Source organism: Pelophylax lessonae, assembly GCF_965119305.1.
Source record: "Pelophylax lessonae genome assembly, chromosome: 3".
Lineage (NCBI taxonomy): Eukaryota > Metazoa > Chordata > Amphibia > Anura > Ranidae > Pelophylax > Pelophylax lessonae.
In genome coordinates, this window is record NC_138770.1 from 407,038,959 (window position 1) to 407,051,097 (window position 12,139).

Genomic DNA, 12,139 nt, shown 5'->3' on the forward strand with positions numbered 1-12,139 from the left:
CTGCAGGAACCGAAACACCATTGAAGGTTTGGCAGCGGCATTCAGCCCCCCCCGGACGTTCCAGGAAATTACCTTTAGTTGAGACATAGGAAATCAGTAACATATACAGGGATATGCTCGCTGGGACAGCCGTCCCCAAGAGAGAGCAGACCCAAGTGGCAGACTCAGCACCCAAGTCATGTATCGTGAACAATTAAACATCAGACAGTGGTAACACACATCTCAAATGTCCCAATTTAGCAAGCTAAACAAAGAACATCCTACAAACAGAAAAAACAAACCCACCCCCCCCCCCCCCCACAACAGAGACACTAGCAAAATACCCCACCCCTCATTACCCACCCCAACATTGGAATGCTTAAGTCTCCAAACTGTTGAACAAGAACACAACCAAGGGAGGGGCATAAACCAGAAGGGTTATCTCCTGAGTTGTATATGTACTATGAAAATCCTAGATGCTGGAACTACAGCATGTAAAAGTCACATAATAGAGTAATTCTCCTGTTGAACATTAAGGTAATTGAAATATATTGATGCAGTTTTCCTTTTCTATAGGCATAGAAGTGCAGGGAAACATCTATTAACAGCCCCAGGTCTCTCTCCTCCCCCTTCACCACAGCAGAAAGAGCCCAGGCAACAATAGCCTGAGGTAGGTAATACTGAAAGCATACAGACCAATGATCAACAGAGCTATGAGCTACTGTGGCGACCAATTGGGTAATGCAGGGGCCCTGTAAAGGCCAAAGGAGTCTGCTCAAGACCCATGGATCCCATAGTAGTAAGATTCACCTGGACTAGCCAGGGGCACAATGCTTGGTTACAGCCAGATAAAGAAATAGGCATAGCCGGTGCAAGGGGGGCCATTCAGTAACGTCAGAATACTGTGTACAAGTCTCTTCTCTCAAAAGGTATTCCAAGTAAAGCAGGTAGCCAGAGAGATAATCATAGATCCCTTACCAGGCCAGGCGTTAAGGGATTGGTGGAAGCGAATCCTTCGAGGTGGAAGCCTCACGAGGGAGGTGAAGAATCTGACCACAGCACCAACAGTGCTGGGGGTTCTAGTTTGAGCCTGCTACAGACACAAAACAGGATTTGCACATATGTGAAGGCAAGGAATAGGACCCAACCCCATGTTGCCACATATATGAGTTCAGAGGATGGAAAGGGGTTAAGGAGTCTTTTCAAACAAAACACATTTTTATGTTTCGGTTTTAAATAAAGTTGGAAAGGTTTTTATCTTGTGCTAGATTTCTTCTACTGTCTAGGGCTCTCTTGGGGAAATTCCTCTCACTTTATGTGACAACAATGACACCGGGACAGGAATTGAGTACATTCTCAAAGCTGCAATCAAAAATAAACTTTTTTTTTTTTTTATCAAAGTAGGCAAAAACTAGAACCCCCATTCACTTTTTTAATATCTTACTTTTATTTTTTCCTTACTTCCTACAAAGTTGTCCCTGTGACAGGAAGCAAGGGGAAATATCCCCAGTAATGCCCCATACACACGTGCAGATTATCTGCAGACTTTTGTCTGCAGACTTACCAAAACCATATAATATGAGGTCAAACCTAAACACTTTCAATTTGTATGCAATCCGGCAGGCCCTTGCACTACATAGAAAAGGTAAGTCTGCAGATAATCTGCACGTGTGTACGGGGCATAAGGCTTCAGACAACAATAGAACTTCAACAGCATTTTCCCCTCTCAATTTAAAATTGAAATGAATACCTAAGTATAGCTGCTACTCTTCCTCAACTGAGCAAGTCCGAACAGGAAAATAAACCCTGATGCAAAAAGAATACTCTGAGTAGGCTACATTTCAATTGTCACAAGTAGTTAAGTACACAGCCATGACTTTTTTTTAACAGTATCAGATACTAGTGTTCATAAGAAATAAATTATTGGTTATATTAAATGACTTCATTACTTATTTCAAAACAATACTCTTCTTTTCCATTTGGTGAAGTCCATCTTTACCAATTAAAGGTAGATTTTGTCACAGTGCCAGGACTGTGTGAACTCTTGGATATCTGTTCTCAGGGCTTGAAATCACAAAGTCTTGGGAGCAGAGGGTGGTCTAAGCAGTGGTGACGTTGTTAAACTTAAAAAAAAAAAAAACCTGATACTTTTCCATGATGCAATTTAACTCAGAGCTGGGAGTATTAAAGCAATTTAAACAATACACCAAACAGAATTTGGGAAATGATGACTGCTGTCGGATTGGCAAGAAGATGCATGAGATTAGGACAGTTTGTTTATGCATATTACTCTAGAGAATGCCACACTGGAGGTAAGTTTTTTTATATAATGGCTACATCCTTAGACATGTATACAAGAACAGATGATGCATTATATGGAAATATACATGATTGCAAAAATACTATTACTTGTATCATATATATATAACACACATGGAGCTGTGCTTGGGATTTTATATATGTCTGTATTTTGTATTTATTTGAACTCATTGTTGGTGCTATAACATGTAACACAGCAAAATGATATACCGGTATAAAAACTGTGAAAGCTTCAAATACCTAATTCATCAGTGGCATCATGTCTACAAAAAAATGTATCTATTTATTGTTCCATTTGTGTTGGTTTACTAAAGTAATAGAGACTGATTTGTTTTAAAAGTGTATGTTCATATAGCTTAGTTTTCAGTTTAATTATCCAATAATGAGCAATCAAAATCCTGATTTTTAATTTCTCTCTCTCACAAATGATTGGATATTGAAAGTAAACATACAGTAGCTTTACTTTATCCACTAAACTGAGCAAACATCTACTTTCCTGAATGAACAGTCTATATTCCTTTAATAAAAAAAAAAAAGAAAAACAAGCCTATAGAGTGCAACTTATTTGCTGTTTAGCAGCCATTTTATGCTGCTTTAAAAGTTTATTCAGACCCCAAAAATTCTGAATAATTTAATGTGTAAATGGTGTAGCACTTTTTTATTTAAATCAAACTGCAATTCCTATTCTATATCTCTGTACCACTGTATTTACAAACAATATTCTAGATTGGGGTATCAAAATTGGTGCAAAAGTTTGCATCATAAAGATAGACATTATTGAAAAAAAAAGAAAAAACTATATAAATAAGTTCAGTAAATGTTGGGTTTGTTTTTCTGAAGAAGTGCATTAATTTACTTAAAGCTAATAATAATATAATAATTGATTTAACATGGTAATTTAATTCCAAAAGTTCTTTTAGATCTTTTACAATCTGTAAGATATGACTAAGTCATTTTAACCACTTCTGGACCAGAAGGTTTTACTCCCTTACACACTAGTAGAAAATCTGCCGAAAATTCCCATCCGAGGTAAAATCGTACGATTTTCGGCTAGTGTGTACACAACTTTCAGCAGCCGATGCCCACATTTTCAATGAAAAAAAACGAAAGGACAAACACCAAAATTTTTATCGTCCGTCCCCAGACGACCAATTTTCGTTTATGTGTATGCAGTACGTCCGCGGAAAATCGGATACTAAAGACCGCGCATGATCTGAAGTTGCTGACGACCCGGAAGTCTAGGAACAAATGTCCCAAAAAAAAAAAAAAAAATCGGACGAGAAATTTCGTGAACATTATGCACTGTCATCTAAAAATGGTTTTGACCACTGAGCATGAGAGGTAAAATTCGGAGGATATTTCGTCCGATTTTCGTCAAGTGTGTATGAGCCTTTAATGACCTGGCCATTTTTTGCAATTTGGCACTGTGTGAATTTAACTGGTAATTGTGCAGTCATGCAATGCTGTTCCCAAAGGAAATTTATGTCCTTTTTTTCCCACAAATAGAGCTTTCTTTTAGTGGTAATTGATCACCTCTGCAGGTTTTTATTTTTTGCGATATAAACGAAAACATTTCCTGAAAAAGTTACATTTTCTACTTTTTCTTATAAAAATTATCCAATAAACTAAATTTTTGTCATATATTTAGGCCAAAATGTATTTAGCTACATGTTTTTGATAAAAAAAAATTCCCAATATGCGTATATTTATTGGTTTGCGCAAAAGTTATAGCGCCTGCAAACTATGGTGTATATACTAGAATTTACGCAGCTTTTACTTTCTGACTGCCTATCTCATTTCTTGAAGTGCTAAAATAGCAGGGCAGTACAACCCCCCCCCCCCCCCCCCAAATTACTCCTTTTTGAAAAGTAGTCACCTCAAGGATTTTCATGAGAGGCGTGTTGAACCCATTGAATATTTAATTTTTTGAAATGTTTGAAAAATGAAAAAAAAAAACATTTTTTTTTTTTTTTTTATATACACAGTTGTCATTGTCAATGATACCCCATGTGTGAGACTTTTTGGCAGTCCAGCTACGTACTGGACCCTGAAAACCAATCACCGCCTTCAGGCCTTCTAAGGGCTTAAATTGTTGATTTCACTCCTCACAACCTATCATAGTTTCGAAGGCCATGAAATGCCAAGATAGCACAAATCCCCCACCTTCCAAATTTCTTTTTCGGAAAATAGACACCCCAAGGTGTTTGCTAAGAGGCATGGTGAGTATTTTGCAGCTCTCATTTGTTTTGGAAAATAAAGAAAGGAAAGAAAAAGGTATTTTTTTTTTAGTTTTTCAATTTTCAAAACTTTGTGACAAAAAGCGAGATCTGCAAAATACTCAACATGCCTCTCATCACTTTACGGGTGATTGGTTTTTGGGGTCCTGTATGCGGCTAGACTGCCAAAAAGTCTCACACATGTGGTATCTTCATACTCAGGAGAAGCAACAGAATGTATTTTGAAGTGTCATTTCACATATACCCATGGCATGTGTGAGCAATATATCATTTCAATGACATCTTTGTGTAAAAAAAAAATAATAATTTTTCTAATTTTCCCAAAACTTGTGGCAAAATAAAAAACATTCCATGAACTCAATATGCCTCTCAGCAAATAGCTTGGAGTGTCTACTTTCCAAAATGGCATGACATTTCAGGGCCTCTGAAACTGTGATAGGTAGTCAGAAAGTAAAATGAGCAATTTATGCCCTTAGAAAACCTGAAGGCAGTGATTGGTTTCCGGGTCCAGTACACAGCTAGGCTGCCAAAAAGTCTCACACATGTGGTATCCGTGTACTTAGGAGAAGCAGCAAAATATAATTTGGGGTGTCATTCCACATATACCCATGGCATGTGTGAGCAATATATAATTTAGTGACAACTTTGTGTATAAAAAAAAAAGAAAATAATTAAAAACTTGTGGCAAAATATAAAATATTCTATGAACTCAACATGCCTCTCAGCAAAATGGCTTGGGGTGTCTTCTTTCCAAAAAGGGGTCATTTGGGATTGTTTGAACTGTCCTGTCCCAATATTAGAAGCTTATGCCACATATCATCTACTCTTCTAACCACTTGAAGACCAAGCCTTTTTTTTTTTTAAATCATTTTTATTGGGTTTTTCAAATAAAACAAACAACGGGGTAGCCGTGAGTTAAGTTGTACAGTACGTTAAACATTGTCATGTAGTAACAACATACACCGAAAATAGAGGGGGGGGGGGGAGATCCGTCAACCAAGATCAAGAACCATATCAATGTCAAAGTACCAATAACAAATAACAAATAACAGCTTGTACCAAAGAGCCATGACTTCAAGGGCATGTACACAGATACATAGGTGGATTAACAGGCCTGTAAGGAGGTTGGTTGTAGCAGGGCTTTAGTAGGGTTAGGAACAGTGCAGGGAGATGTAGATTTAGCATTCCCATGTCCTGAGGACCAGAAACCCCAGCAATGAAGACCAAGCCTTTTTTGAAACTTTTTGTTTACATGAAAAAAAAATTTTTTTTTACTGGAAAATTAATTTTAACCCCCCAAACATTATATATATATTTTTTAAAGCAGAGGCCCTACAGAACAAAATGGTGGGTATTTGTGCAGAGATTTTCCAAACGCAAATTTTTGAAAGAAAAAATTTTTTTTTTTTAATTTAATGCACAAATACACCATATATTGCCCAATTGTTTGGTAAAGTATAAAAGATGATCTTATGCCAAGCACATAGATACCAAACGTGACATGTTCTGGCACACTTGCTGGGGAGAAACTGTTTGAAAGCAAGGTGGCCAGAAAATTTAATCAGGGACTCATAAACGCAGACAGATTGTTGGGGCGTATACAGGGCTGCAAACTTTTGGTTGAAGTGATTTACGAGGGGCCAAATTTTGTGGAGCTGGTCGTATCTAGGGTCACCCCAAGGACAACAGGGTTCATGCGCTGAAGTGCATGAACCGCAAGATTTGCTCATATCTAGTTCTGGCCATGGCAGCAGAGAACATGGGAATACTGTATGATGAATTGGGTCAGTGGACCAATATGACAGCAACTCACTCTTTTTAGTAATGCCCATGAAGAGGTATAGGCCCACAAAGGTTTTCAATTCAGAAACAGTAATACGTTTCCATGCAAATTCCCTCGCAAGGTTCAAATTTTTATTTGCAGTGATGAATTGATCAGCATATAAATTGCTTTGGTCCACAATAGATATGTACAGATCTTCCATGAAAAACAGCTCATAAAAACCAAGGGGAATAAAATCGGCTGTTTCCACCTGAATTCCGGGTTGGCCAGTGAATGAGGGAAGTACAGGCGCTGCAGAAGTGGTGGGCTCCCAATCACGATTTGCAAGCGCATCAGGAAGGACACTATGGGCTCTACAGGCCTGTCTTCGAATTATTGGTGGCTGCAGGACACTACTTGTCCTGGCCCCTGCACCAGCTTATACTGCACTTATGGGACTCGCCACGTCACCAAGTGTTACAGTGCTGGTTTGACTACGACCAGGATGTACTAGGCCACTGGTGCTTGCCAGTTCACCAGAAGGTTGAGCAGCACTAGTATTGACACTCTGCTGCATACAAGAACCCTGCGATTGTTGCACCTCAGCAGCAGAAGAATGGCGTCGGGAATACCTGACCTTAGCAGGGACCACTACTCCATCATCAGAGCTATCTTTTAGGGTGCTGCTGCTCTATACAAGTTTGTATACTGAGCCTGATTCTAACAGTGAGGCTTCCCCATCGCTCTTATCTGTCATGCTCAGCATTGTGTAGGCTTCTTCACTAGTGTACCATTGTTTGGACGTTTTGGCCAATAAATTTACAGGTACTGCACCTAGTGTGACTCACAGGTAAAAAAGCACCTGGTTGTCAAGGACTGTTTGAACCGCTATCAAAAAATTTAACTGCAAGTGCTAGCAGAGATCAGGCCTGACTCTGCTAACGCTGCGGTTTAGTATGCTGTGTATCAGAAGTGACAGTAATCTGCTGATACTGCACTTCTTGGGGGATGGGTGGAGGGGCTTAACGCAGGTGCTAGCAGGTGTCGGAGCTGATCCTGCTAGCTCTGCATTTTTGGAACATTATACTAAAATTTTGGCGACGCTAGTATAGTTCTGATCTGATCAAAGATATTGATCTGTTCAGACACTATACTAGCAATGGAGGTGTTTAGTGTTTGTGTGTGTGCGTGTGTGTGTGTCATTGGCAATCAAAGGGTTAAAATGTATTACTAAATGTACGGCGGGCAATCTGACGCTGTCCTGGATTGATGATAACTAATGTTAACGCTAACTGATGTCACCTGTGACACTAATACGTACAGTGATCAGAAAAAAGATCTGTACTCTATAATAGTGACATTGTGACAGGGCAATGAAGGGGTTAACTGGGGGTGGTTTCGGGGGTTTGAATCTTTATTGGTGGTTGTATGGCGGGTACCCTAAACCTATTTGGGACTGCCTCTATCTACCACTATCTCTCGCACTAACTGAAGTCACAAGTGACACTAATACAGTGATCAGCAAATTAGCTGTATACTGTATATAGTGACACTGTGACAGGGAGTGAAAGGGTTAACTGGGGGTGATCAAGGGGTTAAATATGTGCTTATGTGTACTGGTATCAGTGTAGTGCTTGTGTACTCACAGTGGATCCTCTCTTCTCTCACGCTGAAACCGAAAAGAGCTCCAGGAGAGAAGATTGCATCATTTCCTGTGCCTGTGTTTACATTACACAGGCACAGGACATTCTGCAATTGGTCAGAACCAATCACCAGGTCCAGGCCAAAAATCATTGGCCAGGATTAGATTACTGATCGGTTCTCAACACAGCTCCCTAGCCCCGCACGTGACCAAAGTACAGTTACGTCGGTTCTCGCAGCTGAGCCAACTTGCCGCAGTAAAACTGTGGCGGGTGGTTGGCAACTAGTTAAATATACTCCCTTCCCCCCTCATAACACCTATGCTTACAAACCTGTGTAAACCTGCCTATGCTTACCTATTTTCATGCCACTCCAGTTCGGTCATGTGATCCAGTTTCCCTGTGTCAGCCAGTGCTGCTACAGGGGAGAGGAGGGAGCGTAAACAACAGGTGAGCCATAGTAAGCCAATGGGTGACATCACTCCTCAGGCATTAGCTGAGTGCTCTCTTCTGTCTCCTGTGCCCTGCCTCTGGCAGGTTAGTAAGAATATGTGTTAGGAGGGGTAGGAAATAATTTAGGATCAGTTAGGCATGTCCTGGTTTTCTACTTGAAAATGTGTGTTAAAGCCAAGAGAAGGGATTAGAACCCCTGCTGATATTTTACCACTATCTTGGGCTCCATTAGAGAGATTTACATTCACTTGACCTGGTGACAACAGTTTTACCAGACAGGTAAATCTGCACTGGGACAGAGGCAGAAATAAAAATGTATCAGTGGTTTTAGCCTTCCACTACTGTAATAAAAGGTGTTATTTCTCTCTCTTTTGCTGTTGGAGAATTCCCATCATATCCTATCTGTTAAAACGTTGTCAGCAGGAAAGGAAGTGAGGCAAAATCTTTTTAATGGAGCTCGGACAGCAGTAAAAACCAACACAAGGGACAATTCATAATATTAGATGAGAAGTGCCTCCTCCATTATGGATCACTTTTCATTGATGGAAGCCATAGCACGACTTCTATGAATGGAAGAAGGGAGGCAGAAAGGGCAGTTAATGCAGTCAACACTCTTGACAAATGTTTATAGCAGGTTCAGTGGTTTGAAGATTTGAACTAAGACAGCAGCGCCAGCACAAGGGAGACTTTTCATTCGATGTAAGTACTGTGCCTTGTACTGATTTAAAAAAATGTAGGCTTTAAGATAAAGAGGCTCTACGGTCCTTGTTCCAGAACTTCCTGTTATGGGTTATCTGGCATCCAATTATACTCCTCTGTTGTCACCCTGTCACATGTGCTCTCGATGGAGATTACACATTAATCAGACATGGTCTTCCACTTCACCTAAATAGCCACATTATAAGCAAATATATATAAAAAAGCAATCTTCTCAATGTTCTTCAAAGTAAAATCCAAAAGACATTATCCATACTGTACAAAAATCATATATTATGTATTTGTATCATTATTTTACTTTTTCTTTTTGTGTTCATGGTCCTAGGTGATGCCAAAAACATTTATCGCTGCAAGCCAAATCAGTTTGATAAAAAAATACTAAAATGGACAGGACGTTTCAAATCAGAAGCGGATATTCCACCAACCATTCCGTAAGGTTTCATTTAATTTACTTTACCGGGTAAATTACAGTAGTGGACAAGCAGTGCTTTTTTATAACTAAGCTTGTAAAATAAAATGTGAAAAGATGATACACTGTGCGCCTCTAAATGAAAATAAAGGACCAACACTGCTACAGTACAAGACTTTTTTTTGCACAGTACAAGACTAGAGGTTTATGTTTGTGTTGCGTGGATAAGAAACTAGTAGTAAGCAGGCTAAGAATTTTAAAGTAAAGGGGTACCGTCTGTGTATAGGTGTTTGTGTCTCCATTGGTGAGATTTCTAAACAATTTCTCTCAGGTCAGGAAGAAGAGGGAAATCTCTCTAACAGGGACACAGACAAAACCCAATATTTGTAGGGTTAGCGCTTCTAGCAATATTTTGTTTCTGTCTGTGCCCTGTCCTGGTGTCTACCTGATCCCCATTTTCTGTACAGACTTCATAGAGACAGGAAATTAGGAAACATCTCCCCAGTTGACTCACAGATAGACGAAAAATTCAGAAATGTAATTTTCCAAACATTTGTTTGATTTTGAAATCAATGTTTGCTTTTGATCGCAATGATAAGAACATTCAAGAGCAGGATGAAACATTTTGTAAATCGTACACTAGGGCTGCGCATCTTCACTTACCTCACAATTCGATGCGATTACGATTATTAGGGTCGCGATTCGATACGATTCGATTCCGCGATGCATCACGATGCATCACGATTACTATGGGGACCCTTTTCTAAAGGGGGATCTATGGTGACCCTGCTCTAAAGGCGGATCTATGGGGACCCTTCTCTAAAGGGGGATCTATGGGGACCCTGCTCTAAAGGAGATCTATAGGGAGCCTGGGCCTGTCCTAAAGGGGATCCAGGGGAACTGAGCTTTAAAGGGGGATCCATGGGGACCCTGCTCTAAAGGGGGATCTATGGAATAGATCCCCTTTAGTGCAGGGTCGCCATAGATCCCCCTTTAGAGCATGCCAGCATCCCCAGAGATCCCCCTTTAGTAGAGCAGGTCCCCCCATAGATCCCCCTTTAGTAGAGCAGGTCCCCTCATAGATCCCCCTTTAGAGCAGGCCACATCAGGTTAGAAGAGTTACCTGATGCTAGTTGTAGTACCGTAGGCCCTGGTAAGGAGGAATGCTGGGCTCTGTAGTCCCCCTAGTTGTAGTATAGCAGGCTCTGGTAAGGAGGAATGCTGGGCTCTGTACATAGCCCAGCATTCCTCCTTACCAGGGCCTGTTATACTACAACTAGGGGGACTACAGAGCCCAGCATTCCTCCTTACCAGGGCCTACTGTACTACAACTAGGGGCACTACAGAGCCCAGCATTCCTCCTTACCAGGGCCTGTTATACAACAACTAGGGAGACTACAGAGTCTGTAGTAGTCCCCCTAGTTGTAGTATAACAGGCCCTGGTAAGGAGGAATGCTGGGCTCTGTAGTGCCCCTAGTTGTATTATAGCAGGCCCTGGTAAGGAGGGATGCTGGGCTCTGTAGTGCCCCGACTTACCAGGAAGCAGAGCTGCAGCCAGTTGTGGATGAAGTAGCGATAGGTGTATGGAGTAGGGCTCAGACAGGTCCTGGGTGATGAGCCTCATGTTGGGAATTTGGAGCTCGGACTAGTGCAGTGCACGGTACAGGCGGAAAGCAGGGCCTCCTCGCTCCCCTGCGGTCAACTCAGGCTGTCTGCCGAGAACCGCACCGCTACCAGAAGTGTACCGAGCTGGGAAGGCCGCGACTTCGGGCGGCCGGGCTGTCAGAGCGGGCGGTCGGGCAGCAGCGTGCTAAGTGGGCATGCCGTGTGTATCCCGGGGCCAGAGAGAGCACTGATAGCTTCGCTCTCCTCCTCTCCTCTCCCGCGCTGCGAGGAGGAGCTCCGTATCCCACAAGCCCGGCCAGCGCCGCCATGTCACTTCTGTCCCCGCCCCCGGAAGTGACGTCATTAGGTTTTCGATTATTCAACCACCCCGAATCGATGCAGAATCGCGAAGGGTCGCATCGCGATGCATCGATTCGGCGATTATATTCAGCAGCCCTATCGTACACATTTAAAACAGTATACAGTAAAACCTTGGATTGGGAGTAACTTGGTTTGAGAGTGTTTTGCAAGACAAGCAACATTTTTTTAATAAATGTTGACTTGATAAACAAGCAATGTCTTGATATACAAGTAGCGTCACATCACAACTGAGTATAAATGAGACCGTCCTCTGCACCGCCATCAACATCATCCCTTCAACACTGCACTCCACGAGTGCTTCAAGCCTCGCTTTCAGATCGCTCTACTGCAGGGTAGTCTTCCCGGTCACGACTGCACACTGACGATGGTGAGAGCCAGCAGTGAGAAGAATGGTCTATGGGGACAGCCTGCATTTTTAGATGTGCCTCTTTTTATTATCAACCATGTGAGTTGCTATTATGTTAAACCTTCATTAAATGTAACCATATTGTGCCTCTCTTCTCTTTTATACTCTGTAGCTCCTCATAGATTTTGCTTCTAATCCCCTTGTGGAGGCGCCATTTGTTGATTTTATGGTTACACAACCTACACATTGCTATAATCTTTTTATATAGACTATAAACTGAAGGACTTATGA

At 41.3% G+C, this 12,139-nt stretch overlaps 1 protein-coding gene across 1 annotated transcript in view; it reads left to right on the top strand.

Annotated features, from left to right (window-relative positions):
- The first annotated feature begins 2,196 nt into the window (after positions 1 to 2,196).
- Positions 2,197 to 12,139, top strand: part of FAM162B (family with sequence similarity 162 member B) — a 42,322-nt gene continuing 32,379 nt past the window's right edge. Inside the window, exons 1-2 of the mRNA XM_082252520.1 lie at positions 2,197 to 2,291; positions 9,433 to 9,538. Coding sequence (XP_082108646.1) covers positions 2,204 to 2,291; positions 9,433 to 9,538 — 194 coding nt within the window. The 5' untranslated portion in view covers positions 2,197 to 2,203. The remainder of the gene's footprint in view (positions 2,292 to 9,432; positions 9,539 to 12,139) is intronic.